The following is a 12613-nucleotide window of genomic DNA, read 5'->3' as shown; positions in this document are numbered from 1 at the left end:
AATGACTAAAACCATCATAGATATATTTATGTAACTAAAACTGAGGTTGTAGTCGAACGGCGTGCTTCCAAGTTGCAGTTTTAAATGTCCTTTTGAATCATGACCAGGGAAGCGTCTTTCCAGGGCTCATTAAAACTGGCTCCGGGCTGCTCTACGTCACTAAATGAATAATTAACAGCTGTGTCGTGCACTGGTTCGGCCATCCTCGGTTTGTAACATCGGCTCCGCCCAATCGGGCGGTGAAGCCTCTGATTGGTGAACGCGGAGCACAGCCCGCAGCAAAGGAACCGACGAAGAACGAACCAGTGGGGTAACTGGTGTAAAATGGCGCTGTCTCAAGGAACAAAGAAAAAAGTTTGCTATTACTACGACGGTAAATATTTAATTCGAATAACTCAAATTTTCTGATAATTAAAATAATTGTTGAAACATTTAAAGATTCAGGAAATTGTTTTGTGTATTGTGGTTTTAAGTGTGCAGAACGGCCAAGCTAACAAGCCGGTGTGGTGAGCTAACGTTAGCTTGGTGGATTAGCTAACTAGCTTGTTTTAGCTACATTTGGTTAGCCTAACTGCATGGAGTACATTACCAAGTCTTCGGTTCCATTTCAAGATATTTCATCCAATCAATCAACTTTTGTAAAACTACTGCGGACAATGTTGGGCTGTGTTGTTTTTGTGAACTAATAGTCTTAGTCTATGGGCATAATGGAGCTATCAAGCTAACCGGTGATGTTAACCAGTGTGTTCCTCCAACTGGCTAACAACTTCCGATCACTGCGTGATGAAAGATACAACAATTTCAACTTTGATGCACTTATGTGGCCAAAGGGTTTCTGAGAACGATTACTAATAACTTGAATCCACCTCTCTGTCATTCTGAATATGTACAATTAATTGTGCAATTAATGTCATGGCTAAGTACACAATGTGCTAAGTAATCCCTCTTCTTTATTCCGCAAATGCAACATTAGTGCAGAATAAGTGTTTACATTGTATAATTTCCCCCATAAAATCTTTTTGGTATAAAATAAATGACCAACCTCGGGTCATACCGAAGCATCGAGTCCTGCTTCCTATTAGCTTGTAGTGGGCTGGCTGGTGGAAAACTAAAGTTACAGACAAAATACTCACGTTAGTAATTAAATGTGAGGTAATTTACCACAATAACAGCAGGATCACTGGTGTGCAGGAGGGTTTTGATGTAATGTCATTCATGTAAATTCCCCGTTTACATAATTGTGTGACATCTGGATTTGTTTTGAATAATGGGGCAAAAGATAAGTGTAGCCATCATTTAAAATCTGTTTTCACATTGTATGGCCTACAGGTGATGTGGGAAACTACTACTATGGCCAAGGTCACCCCATGAAGCCCCACAGGATTCGCATGACACACAACCTCCTGCTAAACTACGGACTGTACAGGAAAATGGAAATCTATGTGAGTCAAACAGGCCTTGAATATTGCATTGTCATCAGTTTGGATGATTTTGGATTTTCTTTCAATCACAGAGCACACTATGTGCTTTAGCATCTCATCCACAATTATCTAAACTTGTTAGCATCACTAAGGACCGTGAGGATGTGAAACGTATTTGAGCTATGTTGTAGTCTTTAGTGAGATGTATATGATGCCATTCTGTAAGCAGTGGCCTAGTCTGCACATCTTTGCTCTTGGTGAGCAGTACATGAAGTAAATCTAATTGGTTTAACCAGAGCAGAAACTATTAGTTGAGATAATCAGTGACATGGACGTAGAGTGTTCAATAGACAACCCTGGGCACAAAGAACCACCATTTATTTTATTTTTGTAAAAGCATGACTTGAACATCTGAAAGGAATTTCTTTTTCTTTGTAAAACCACAGCAGGACCACTGCAGTACACAAACCGTGTGTGTGATATTCACGGCCTCAGATTACATTGTTGTTTAAATTCTTTCTTTCTTTTCTCCCCATTCTCCTCTGTGATGTCAGCGACCACACAAGGCCAGCGCCGAGGAGATGACAAAGTACCACAGCGACGACTACATTAAGTTCCTGAGGTCCATTCGCCCAGACAACATGTCTGAGTACAGCAAACAGATGCAGAGATGTATGTCCCGTTCCCCCTCACCGACGGTGTCCTCGAACCTGTTTCTGCCGCATTGATGGCATCTTGTTGTGTCCCTGCAGTTAATGTCGGGGAGGACTGTCCGGTGTTCGACGGTTTGTTTGAGTTCTGCCAGCTCTCAACAGGCGGTTCTGTGGGTACGTAGTTGCTGCTTGTTCCTGGTGCAGATGAAGGAAGAAACATGGTTTCATTTTTAGTCTTTGGTTTTTTTATCTTAAGCGGGAGCCGTGAAGCTGAACAAGCAGCAGACGGACATCGCCATCAACTGGGCTGGTGGACTCCATCACGCCAAGAAGTCCGAGGCGTCTGGTTTCTGCTACGTCAACGACATCGTCCTGGCCATCCTGGAACTGCTCAAGTAAAATTCCTGCTTTTTGTTCGTACTGACACCGACCTGAATGAGAAACCAACCACCAGCTGTGGTGTCATTAACCTGCGACTTTTCCAGATATCATCAGAGAGTGTTATACATAGACATCGACATCCACCACGGTGATGGAGTGGAGGAGGCTTTTTACACCACAGACAGGGTCATGACCGTCTCGTTCCATAAGTATGGAGAGTACTTCCCTGGTACTGGAGACCTGAGGGTGAGTGTGTCACTTATTTAGCTCCTGAAACATGATGGCCAAAAACAGTGCAGTAATGCAGCCAAACACGTGTGTGTGTGTGTGTGTGTGTGTGTGTGTGTGTAGGACATTGGAGCAGGAAAGGGGAAGTACTATGCTGTAAACTACCCACTTCGGGATGGCATTGATGACGAGTCGTATGAAGCCATCTTCAAGCCTGTAAGTTTTATTTTTGGGAGGATTAAAAAAATAATTTAATCAACAAATGTAATGTCACCATGTTTAACCGTCTCTCTAGATCATGGCTAAAGTGATGGAGATGTACCAGCCTAGTGCGGTGGTTCTGCAGTGCGGCGCAGACTCCCTCTCAGGTGACCGTCTGGGCTGCTTCAACGTCACCATCAAAGGTATTAAACATCTCACTCTCGGAAGGGAAAGGATGCTCTGGAGTCTGAACTAAACCCGTTTGTCTCAACTTTCCAAAGGCCACGCAAAGTGTGTCGAGTACATTAAAGGTTTCAACCTCCCTCTGCTGATGCTCGGTGGAGGAGGATACACCATTCGCAACGTGGCCCGCTGCTGGACCTACGAAACTGCTGTCGCCCTGGACTCCTCCATCCCCAACGAGCTGCCCTACAACGATTACTTTGAGTACTTTGGGCCCGACTTTAAGTTGCACATCAGCCCGTCCAACATGACCAACCAGAACACCACTGAGTACCTGGAGAAAATCAAACAGCGTCTGTTTGAAAACCTTCGCATGCTCCCACATGCACCTGGTGTGCAGATGCAAGCCATCCCTGAGGATGCGCCTCACCCAGACAGCGGAGATGAGGATGAGGAGGACCCCGACAAGCGAATCTCCAGTGGGACTTTTATACACGAATTTGATCAATTTGTAGTATTTTTTTTTTGTTTAAATCAGGATAAAGGTAAATATTTGTGTTTCAGTTCGGGCACATGACAAGAGGATAGCCTGCGAGGAGGAATTTTCAGACTCTGAGGATGAAGCAGAGGGTCAGGGGGGAGGTCGCAGGAATGCAGCCAACCACAAAAAGGTCAAAAGAGTGAAAAAGGAAGAAGAGAAAGAAGGAGAGGAGAAGAAAGGTAAGAAGAACCCACTAAGTAATATTTAAAGGTTCTTGAATATTTTAATTGTTCCTGATGGCTTTCTAGAAGTGAAAGAGGAAGACAAAGAAGAAGAGAAGATGGATACATCAGGGTAAGAGTAAATGAGAGCACTGATCTGCTGTCTGACAGGAAGTAGTCTAAAGCTAGTCATCTGTGTTTCAGACCAAAAGAGGAGATGAAGACATCTTGAGTCTGGTGCATAAGTAGATGTTCTGTTGTCCTTCTGCCTCCATCGTCCTCCAAGACTTTTATTTTGTTGTGTTTACATGCAAACCTGACGTACTCCCGTTTCCAACTCGCACTCAGCATCAAGTGATGTCATCTGATCATTGATTCAGCAGTTACCTTTAGAATGTCTCACCTGTTAGATCAATCCCACCTGGCACTTCATCGCTGTGAGCGGACGTGTGACTCAGGTGTGCTGTCATCAGAAACAATCCCAGTTATTCCTGATTTAAAGCTGCAGGTTAAATACCTGCTGGAGCACCAGTGGTCTCCAACGCAGCCTTGGGTTCATGCATGCTTAGTGGTGAGGCCTTTAGCATGTACATATCCTTACCAACAGCCCTGCTCTGCTCCTTAAGTTATTCTGAACAGCAGCCCCCAACTGTAACATCTGGTCTTTTTCCTCATCTTGTGTTTCGGTATGAACGTGTGAACCTCTTCAGAGGTTAATGGGGAGTAAATGACTTATTTTAGATATTTTTTTACCATCATAAGTGGAGTTAGCCACTGGCTGTTTGCAGTTGTACTCTTGTGAAATGTGCATTATCATCTTTGTTATAAAAATAAAGAAAAATGACCCACCCTGTAGCCGACTTAATGACGTTAGTAATTCAGCTTTTCTGCATCTGTCGTTCATAATAAAACCTTCCACCTGCTTTCATTGGTACCATCCAGTTCATATGTATAGACCTAAGCTTCAAGTCTTGCTTCAAAAGCCTTAAGAGTAAATCCATGATGGAAAAGAACAGCAACTCTCCTCTTATGACTTTTTATTGGAATCGGAAGTTAACAAGGTAAACAGAAGCCAGGATGAAACTTCAGATCTTAAAGGAAGCTGGAGGTGATCAGCTGATCAGGTCCAGATGCTTGGCCGTTTACACCTCCAGCTCAAAGTCAAAGTACTGTGGGTCAAAATAGTGAATTCTTACATATCCGTCTTCTCCTCCACTGCTGTAGCTGTAAGCAGAAGGAGGGGCGTTAGCAGGGATCATTAAGCCAAGCATCAATCCGAATTACAGACCATTTGTACCTTTTGCCATCTGGGTGAAAGGCCACACAGTTTATGGGTCCGAAGTGACCTTTGACCCTTCCAAACTCCTCCTCATAAGCAGCATGGAAGAACCTAAACAACACGTTAGCTACAGGTGTTATGTTTTTAACCATTACTGTTTGTATATGCCCGTAGTAAGTTACTTGTGTTTAACTAACCTGGCCTCAAACTTGCCGATCCTGGTAGACGTAGTAGTGACCTCCATGGCTTCTTGTCCTCCGCCCATCACCACCTGAACAGTGATAACTTAGTCACATCACCATAACAGCATCAAAACAGCATCCTCGTGATCTTACATGATCCATGATGGGAGAGATGGCTGCAGAGTTGACGGGTCTCTCCGTCCTAAATGTCTTGATGTGATCCAGAGAAGTGGAATCAAACAACTAAAAAGACAAAAGAGTTCATTTAATCTAAATAAATGTTCTGAACACATTTAGCCACAGGCTTGTCAAAAGCCTCGTAGAGAAAAGCAGTTGGGGCTCTTACTTTGGCGGTGTTGTCCTTGGAGGCGGTGATGAACATGGTGTTATCTACTGATGACTGGATGTCATTGATCTGCTTGGTGTGCTCCTTGATCTTCTTCAGAATGTCACCAGACTGGCCAAGATATGGACAGGTCGGTTACAACCAGCAAACTACTTTTTTGTTTCTAGTTTCGGACTTCATAAATGCCGAACCTTGGCGCTGAACTGGTTTATCTCCCCGTTCTCATGACCCGCAATGACGAACTCTCCCAGAGGTCCCCAGACAGCACTGGTTATCTTGTGTTCACTGCAGGGAATGGACAGGTAGGGCTGGTTGTCCTCTGTGGAGACAAACACTTTACTTTAAAACCAAGTAAACTACGATACAGCAAAGCCAGACACACAAACTACTCAGTTCTTCCCCGACTTGATGTTGGGTTAGGTCTGAGGAAAAGGACACGTCCTTGACCAGAGCAAAACATTTGTGCTAATCTACAATTATGGTGAAAATTTAAAGGCAGTTCTGGTATGTCCTCTACAACGAAAACGTGTCATCAATTCCTTTTAATGCACACTAGCCTGTAGCTGCTGCAAACATCCTTATAGCTCCCAACATCACACTAGGGTTGTCACGGTAACCGGTGTAGTGGTAAACCCTGGTAAAAAAAAAGTTGACGATACAGGATTTTTCCTGGCTCAAACTGAGGCGGAGGCGGAGCCATCCTGACCGTGCACCAGCACATGCATACTCTGTGCATTCAACTACCTCACTTTTTTAAAGGCAAAATATTATAAAAGGCTCAATAATATGCATTAGATTGGTGTTTACTTCCCTTTTTCCCATCTTTATAGTTAAAAATGTTTAAATTTTTGACCTACATTTCAGTAACATTTTAGGTTTGTTTTAATAACACTAATCTTAGTCAAAATAACCCAAATATATCCAGTAAAATATAATGTATTTCATTAACATGCATTTGTGTTGGAAATTCAATTCAAAAATACTTTATTAATCCCAGAGGGAAACTGATTGCTGTAGTAGCTCAGAATAATAATAATAATAATAATCAAGTCATCAAAGAGTTGTTGTATATTACAACGGCTGTTGGCAGGAAGGACCTCCAGCAGAGATCTTTCATCCAGAAAGGGTAGTAATATTTAATTAAATTTCTTTTTGTGCTCTACATTTTATTTATTTCTACTCTGTACGGAAGATGATTAGAGCCACTGACAAGAAAAAAAAGAAAAGAAAGAGAAATTTTACTTTTTTCTCAGAATTCTGACTTTTAATCCCGGAATTCTGACAGGGAATTCTGGGAAAAAACAGAATTCTCTTTCTTTGCTTTTTTTTCAGTGGCCCTAATCCTCTTCTGTACCTCTGACTTTACAGAGGGAGCTGACCTTTGTTTAATACAAATTGTCTTTTCGTGAGGAAAATTTAACATCCGACTCCCCTGAACTTCTTCACACTAGCTGTCTGTCTGTCTGTCTGTCTGTCTGTCTTTACTGCTGACAGACAGACAGACAGACAGACAGACAGAGTTACAGCTACATGTCACACAGGAACTTTTAATTATAATTAATGTAAATGTATTAAAATTACATCTAGGGGTGGGCAACATCATGTCATTCATAATATTTGTACTGAGTGTTTGCACTGATTGCCGATCACGCTTCAACTGAGTTGTCCTCGGTCAGAAGGATTGGCACTCCACAGTGATGTAGTCCAAGTAGTTTTATTAAAGAGGTAGCAGATGACATCAACAGGTGAGGCAATTGCATTCCCATCTATGAATGCAGGTAAAGGGAGTCTGAGTGTGCAGGAGTATGTGGGTGTGGTAATATGATAAACACGCACACCAAGGGTAGCTCACACAGGAACGCACGAGAAAAACGCTGATCATCCAACACCTTTCAGCTGTGCTGAACTGCGCTAAACACGTTCCCAAGGGGAAGTACAGATACCGAGGTGCATCATGGGTAATGTAGTCTAAACGGTGTTCAAAAACATTTTTCCTCTGGAAAGCGGACTTTTAACAGCCGCCCCTGTATTTGTATGGACACAAATACACACATGCTGAAGTCAATCTATTGCGGAACAGTATCATCTAAGTCCTCAGGCACTTTGGGGAGTCCCACTAGCTTAGTCACCGGGCGAACATAGAGACTGTCTTTAACCTTGACTTTGGCAGCCCGAACAACACCATCAGTCCCTGGGAAAACTTGGGAAATGGTACCCACAGGCCAGAGGCCTCTAGGCAGATTAGAGTCTACAATCATAACAGCTTGTCCCACGGTCATGTTGTCAGTGGACTTCCTCCATTTCTGTCGGAGTTGCAGTCCTGGGAGGTAGTTCTGTATGAACCGCTTCCAGAAGTGGTCACTGATGACCTGGCTGTGTATCCATCTTCTGGTCGAAAGAGTGCCTGAGGGGCCGTAGACTGCCTGGGGTAGTGCTGAATCACGCCGCCCCATCAAGAGAAGATTTGGTGTGATGGGATCTGGGTCGGCTATGTCAGCCGATGCATAGCCAAGCGGTTTTGAGTTCAAAATGCCCTCAACCTCTATGAGAGCTGTGAGTAGGACTTCTTCTGCCACAACTTGGTCCTTCAGGACTACTTGCAGAGCTGACTTCACTGCTCTGATTTCCCTTTCCCAGGCTCCTCCGAAATGAGGCGAGTGTGGGGGATTGAAGCAGAAGTTGATAGCCTGCGTGGCTAGTTGCTGCTTGAGGTCAGGCTCCATGTTTTCAAACGCTGCTTGGAGTTCTCTATGACCACCTCTGAAATTGGTTCCTTGATCAGACCACATCTCGTATGGCTTTCCTCTGCGTGCGATAAATCTGCGTAATGACATAAGGAAGGAATCCGTGTCAAGACTAGGGAGGAGATCGAGATGCACACATCTAGTTGTAAGACACTTGTAGATAATTCCCCAGCGTTTCTCTCTTCTACGACCTATCTTTATCGTGTATGGCCCGAAACAGTCTACGCCCGTTGACCAGAACGGGGGTTTATAGAGTCTCATCCGTGAGGAAGGTAAATCAGCCATCTTGGGTGTAGAAGGTGTGGCGCGCCATCTCCTACAGTCCACACACTGGTGCTGGTGTTTCTTAATGGCTTGACGTCCTCTGAGAATCCAATAGGTGCGCCTTATCTCCGCAAATAGCCTCTCTGCACCTGGGTGAAGGAGCTGGTCATCATAAGTCCTTATGATGAGCTTGGTCAGGGGATGTTCAGCTGCTAGTACGATGGGATGAATACTGTCTGGATCTAAGTCTGCGGCTTGACGAAGGCGGCCTCCGACTCTGATGAGACCAGTAAGACTGTCATATTCAGGGGACAGCGTGCTAAGACGGCTGTCTGAGCGGACTGGGCGACTGGTCTGGAGGGCTTTGGTCTCCTCTGTGAAGCTGTCGGTCTGAGCTGAGCGGAGCAGCATGGTCTTGGTTTCCAGTCGCTCCGCGGCTGTAATAGGAGTGTCGGCCGCCCCGTGTAGGGTCCGGTACGTAGCAGCAATCAGCTTATCTAGTGAGGCATACTGCATTGGATCCGGCAAGGTTGGGGATACAGAAGCGTGCCCACAGAATGCAGTCCTCCTGAGCTCTGCTTCATTGCAGGCTGGAAACTCTGTTGGCAGCTTAGGCCAAGTGTCAGCGGCTTGTAATAGGAAAGGTGGACCATGTGACCAACGATTGGGGGCTGTTAGGTCAGCGAGATGTTTCCCTCTGGTGATGTCATCAGCAGGATTGAGCTCAGAGGTCACATATCGCCACTGTTCAGGAGATGTCAGCTCCTGTATTGCACAGATTCGAGTCCCCACAAATCCCTTATAGCGATAGGAACTAGATTGGATCCACTGCAGCACCGTGGTAGAGTCTGTCCACAGGTAAATCGACTGTATGGGAACAGTAAGCTCTGTCTGGAGTAATCTGGCCAATTGGGCTCCTGTGAGTGCTGCGCAAAGCTCCAACCGGGGCACTGACACCTGCTTGCGTGGGGCCACTCTGGAGCGAGCCATCAGGAATGATGTGATGATGGGCCGTTGCCGCTCGATTACCCTGAGATAAGCCACAGCCCCATAAGCCTTTTCCGATGCGCCACAGAATACGTGAGCTTCGTATGTCACATTGCTGGAGTTATGAGGAGGAGCGTAGCAACGGGGAATGGTGACATGCTGAAGGTGTGACAGTTCGCCTTCCCACTCAAGCCAGGACTGAAGTAGATTCCCTTCGATGGGCTCATCCCACCCTCTTTCTGTGCTCCACAGGGCCTGTACAATCAGCTTGGCCCTTGTAGTGTAGGGACAAATATAACCTAGTGGGTCATACTGGGTAGCTAGTACCTTGTACACATTGCGCAGCGTGACCGTGGAGTAGGTGATAGGGCGGTGCTTATATCCCAGGACATCTGTCGGACAGTGCCAGCTAAGTCCTAAAGTTGACTCTTGTGAGTCGAGACCTTTGAAGTTCAGCCAAAGTTCACAGCTCTCTGATCGAGCTGAAGCGGGCAGGTGAGCAACTACTTCGGGCACGTTGCTCGCCCACTGTCGTATATCAAATCCTCCCTGAATGAGTAAATCTCTCATCCGGTCGATGAGCTGTTTTGCTTCTTCTGGGTTGAACAGAGATTGTAAACAATTATCCACGCAGAAGGCTGTGTGGACTGAGTCACAGATGTCTTTGTGGGTTTCTTTGTGCTCCCTAGCATGTCTCTGTAGGGCGAACGTAGCACAGCAGGGGCTACATGTCGTTCCGAAGGGCAAAACTCTCCACTCATATATGTCTGGGGGCCGATCCGTTTCACAATCCCTCCACAGAAACCGTAGCAGGGGACAATCCTCTGGGAGCAGCCGAACCTGATGAAACATGGCTTTGATATCTCCACTCACGGCTACAGGGTGTTGGCGGAAGCGGAGTAATACCCCCAGCAGAGTGGGCCCCATGGGAGGTCCTGGTAAGAGGCAGCGGTTCAGGACGGACCCCTGAAACTCAAACGAACAGTTGAAGACCACTCTAGCCTTATTGTTGTGATGTACTATGTGGTGCGGTACATACCATGACTCAGAAGAGCTATGTGTCTCATCTGGGCTCAGCTTAGCAACATAGCCAGACTCTACTAACCTGTGGATCTCCTGGTTGTATGTATGGGTCAGATCAGGGTTCTTGGCCAGCTTACGTTCAGTAGATCTGAGGAGGCCCTTTACTGCTTCAGGGGAGACACACAGACGTGGAAAGTCTCTTCTTCTCAGCAGAGGAATGGCATATCTCTCGACACCATCTACTGGGACTCTGAGGGTCTTTGTTTCCAACGTAGCCACTGCCTCTCTGTCCTCCTTTGACCGTGTGACCTCCTTCTCTGTCCTATAGGGGGGAACATCTAGTTGCCACAAACGCTTCACATCTTGATGCAGGGCCTCTGCAGGAGAAAGACACATGTTCAGGCACTGAAGCTCCCCCTCAGATGTAGGCATACTACTGGCTGGCCCCTGGATGGCCCATCCGAGCTTGGTGCAGACGGCTACTGGCCCTTTAGATGACCCCCTAAGGACAGGACGGACTGGGGTGATGAGATGAGCATTATCTGAGCCAAGTAGCACCAAAGGTTGGACCTGGTTAAATCCTTTGATCTGGGCTTTCTGCAAGTGAAGATACTTCTTCTTCAGCTGTTCAGCTGGACATGACTGAGTAGCTAGACTCAGCTGGTCGGCTGTGAATGCATGTGTTACTTTGTACCTCACTTTGGGCTTAGCTCTCGGTGACACCTGAAATGAGACAAAGCCTCCCTTCATCTGGATTACATCTCGACGGATAGTTCGCAGTGCGAGTGTTGCTTCCTCCTGCTCCAAACCTAGAGATTCAACTGCCGCAGGAAGCACAACAGTCTTTTCTGAGCCGTCATCAAGCACAGCAAATGTGTCCAGAGATTTGCCACCATGATGTAGTTGAATTGGTACTACTTTAAGCATGACTCGACCTGAGTGACTTGAATAGACTAGGTAAACCATACTAGTACTCACAGTTAGTATGTTAGGGTCTCGCTTCTTGGCCTCAACCAGGTCATGGAGCACAGACAAATGCTGGTCACCACAGGTGCTGCACGGCTTCTTTAGAGTACACTGCTCTGGAGAATGTTTACGGCCACAGCGCCAGCATTTGGCCTTCTCAGTAATCCAGGTAGCCATAGCTTTGAGGTCTAGCCCTTTAAATCCATCACAGCCATTCAGATAATGCTCTGTCCCTTCACAGTATGGACAATAAGGTTTGAACTTCTGTCTCTTCTTAGGTTGGACTGTCGGATTGGGAGCTGTAGATCCTCCCCCTGGTCTTAGCTTGGCTTGGGCTGGATTTGGGCCGTAGTAGATGGAAGCAGATTTGCTGTGTGACTTGGGCCCTGCTAAGGCTTTGAGTAGGTTCTTCTCTGGGCGTGGCCTGTCAGAGGGCATGTGAGAGGCTTGTCTGGATAGCTGAAGGACTTGGGATTTCCGTTCAAGCCATTCTGAGAAGTCGTACATATTGTATGTTCGGCTGCTGCCAGTGCGGATGATCCCCCGGGTAATACAGTACTCGATGAAGCTGTCTCTGTAGTTCAGGGGGAGTTTGGTAAGCAGTCTGTCCACATGTGAACCACAATGAAGCTCACTGGCTGCTACTTCATCCATGGTACTGAGAAGTCCGACCAGGCTGGACACGGACAGGGACAGGTCCTCAATAGCTTGAGAGTCTCCTGTTCTAACAGGGGGGCAGTTCAATATAGTGCTAAGCTCACTTTGGACTAACTGCCTTGGCTGTCCATACCTCTGCTCTAGCGCCCTCATTGCACTAGTATAGGGAGTGCGGTCGTGGATGTAGCGCTTGGCTACCTGTAGGGCGCTGGGATACTCTAGATGATCTAATAGGACCTGAAACTTGTAATCTTCTCCCAGATGAGAATGTGGCCCTAAGGTGCTGTCCAGCCCTTTCTTTAATAAGGCGAAGTCACTCTCTCTGCCCGTCCTGAAGACCACCAGCCTAGGCTTTGGAATACCATATGAAGATGCCACCATCATCTCCATCAGGTT

At 46.1% G+C, this 12613-nt stretch overlaps 2 protein-coding genes across 2 annotated transcripts in view; one reads left to right on the top strand and one right to left on the bottom strand.

Moving 5' to 3' along the window:
* The first annotated feature begins 226 nt into the window (after positions 1–226).
* On the top strand, positions 227–4617 carry hdac1 (histone deacetylase 1). The gene is made up of 12 exons (XM_015977056.3): positions 227–373; positions 1330–1442; positions 1976–2093; positions 2174–2248; positions 2331–2469; positions 2560–2701; positions 2807–2899; positions 2979–3087; positions 3166–3546; positions 3632–3787; positions 3857–3902; positions 3974–4617. The coding sequence occupies exons 1-12, from the start codon at positions 325–327 to the stop codon at positions 3999–4001; spliced, it is 1449 nt and encodes a 482-aa protein (XP_015832542.1). The 5' UTR covers positions 227–324; the 3' UTR covers positions 4002–4617.
* A 176-nt stretch (positions 4618–4793) lies between these two features.
* eif3i (eukaryotic translation initiation factor 3, subunit I) overlaps positions 4794–12613 on the bottom strand; it is a 57983-nt gene continuing 50163 nt past the window's right edge. Inside the window, exons 6-11 of the mRNA XM_054734971.2 lie at positions 5768–5895; positions 5577–5687; positions 5384–5473; positions 5246–5319; positions 5067–5159; positions 4794–4993 (exon numbers count right to left, since the gene is read on the bottom strand). Of these exons, the coding sequence (XP_054590946.1) occupies positions 4912–4993; positions 5067–5159; positions 5246–5319; positions 5384–5473; positions 5577–5687; positions 5768–5895 (578 nt within the window). The 3' untranslated portion in view covers positions 4794–4911. The remainder of the gene's footprint in view (positions 4994–5066; positions 5160–5245; positions 5320–5383; positions 5474–5576; positions 5688–5767; positions 5896–12613) is intronic.

The sequence above is a fragment of the Nothobranchius furzeri genome, chromosome 11, assembly GCF_043380555.1.
Source record: "Nothobranchius furzeri strain GRZ-AD chromosome 11, NfurGRZ-RIMD1, whole genome shotgun sequence".
NCBI lineage: Eukaryota > Metazoa > Chordata > Actinopteri > Cyprinodontiformes > Nothobranchiidae > Nothobranchius > Nothobranchius furzeri.
Note: the sequence above shows the minus strand (reverse complement) of the source record. Positions and strands in the feature narration are given on the sequence as shown.

Coding starts and splice junctions, on each gene's coding strand:
- hdac1 (XM_015977056.3), top strand. CDS start 325: ATGGCGCTGTCTCAAGGAACAAAGAAAAAAGTTTGCTATTACTACGAC. Junction 2,702..2,806: donor CTGGTACTGGAGACCTGAGG/GTGAGTGTGTCA, acceptor GTGTGTGTGTAG/GACATTGGAGCAGGAAAGGG. Junction 3,903..3,973: donor GAGAAGATGGATACATCAGG/GTAAGAGTAAAT, acceptor TCTGTGTTTCAG/ACCAAAAGAGGAGATGAAGA.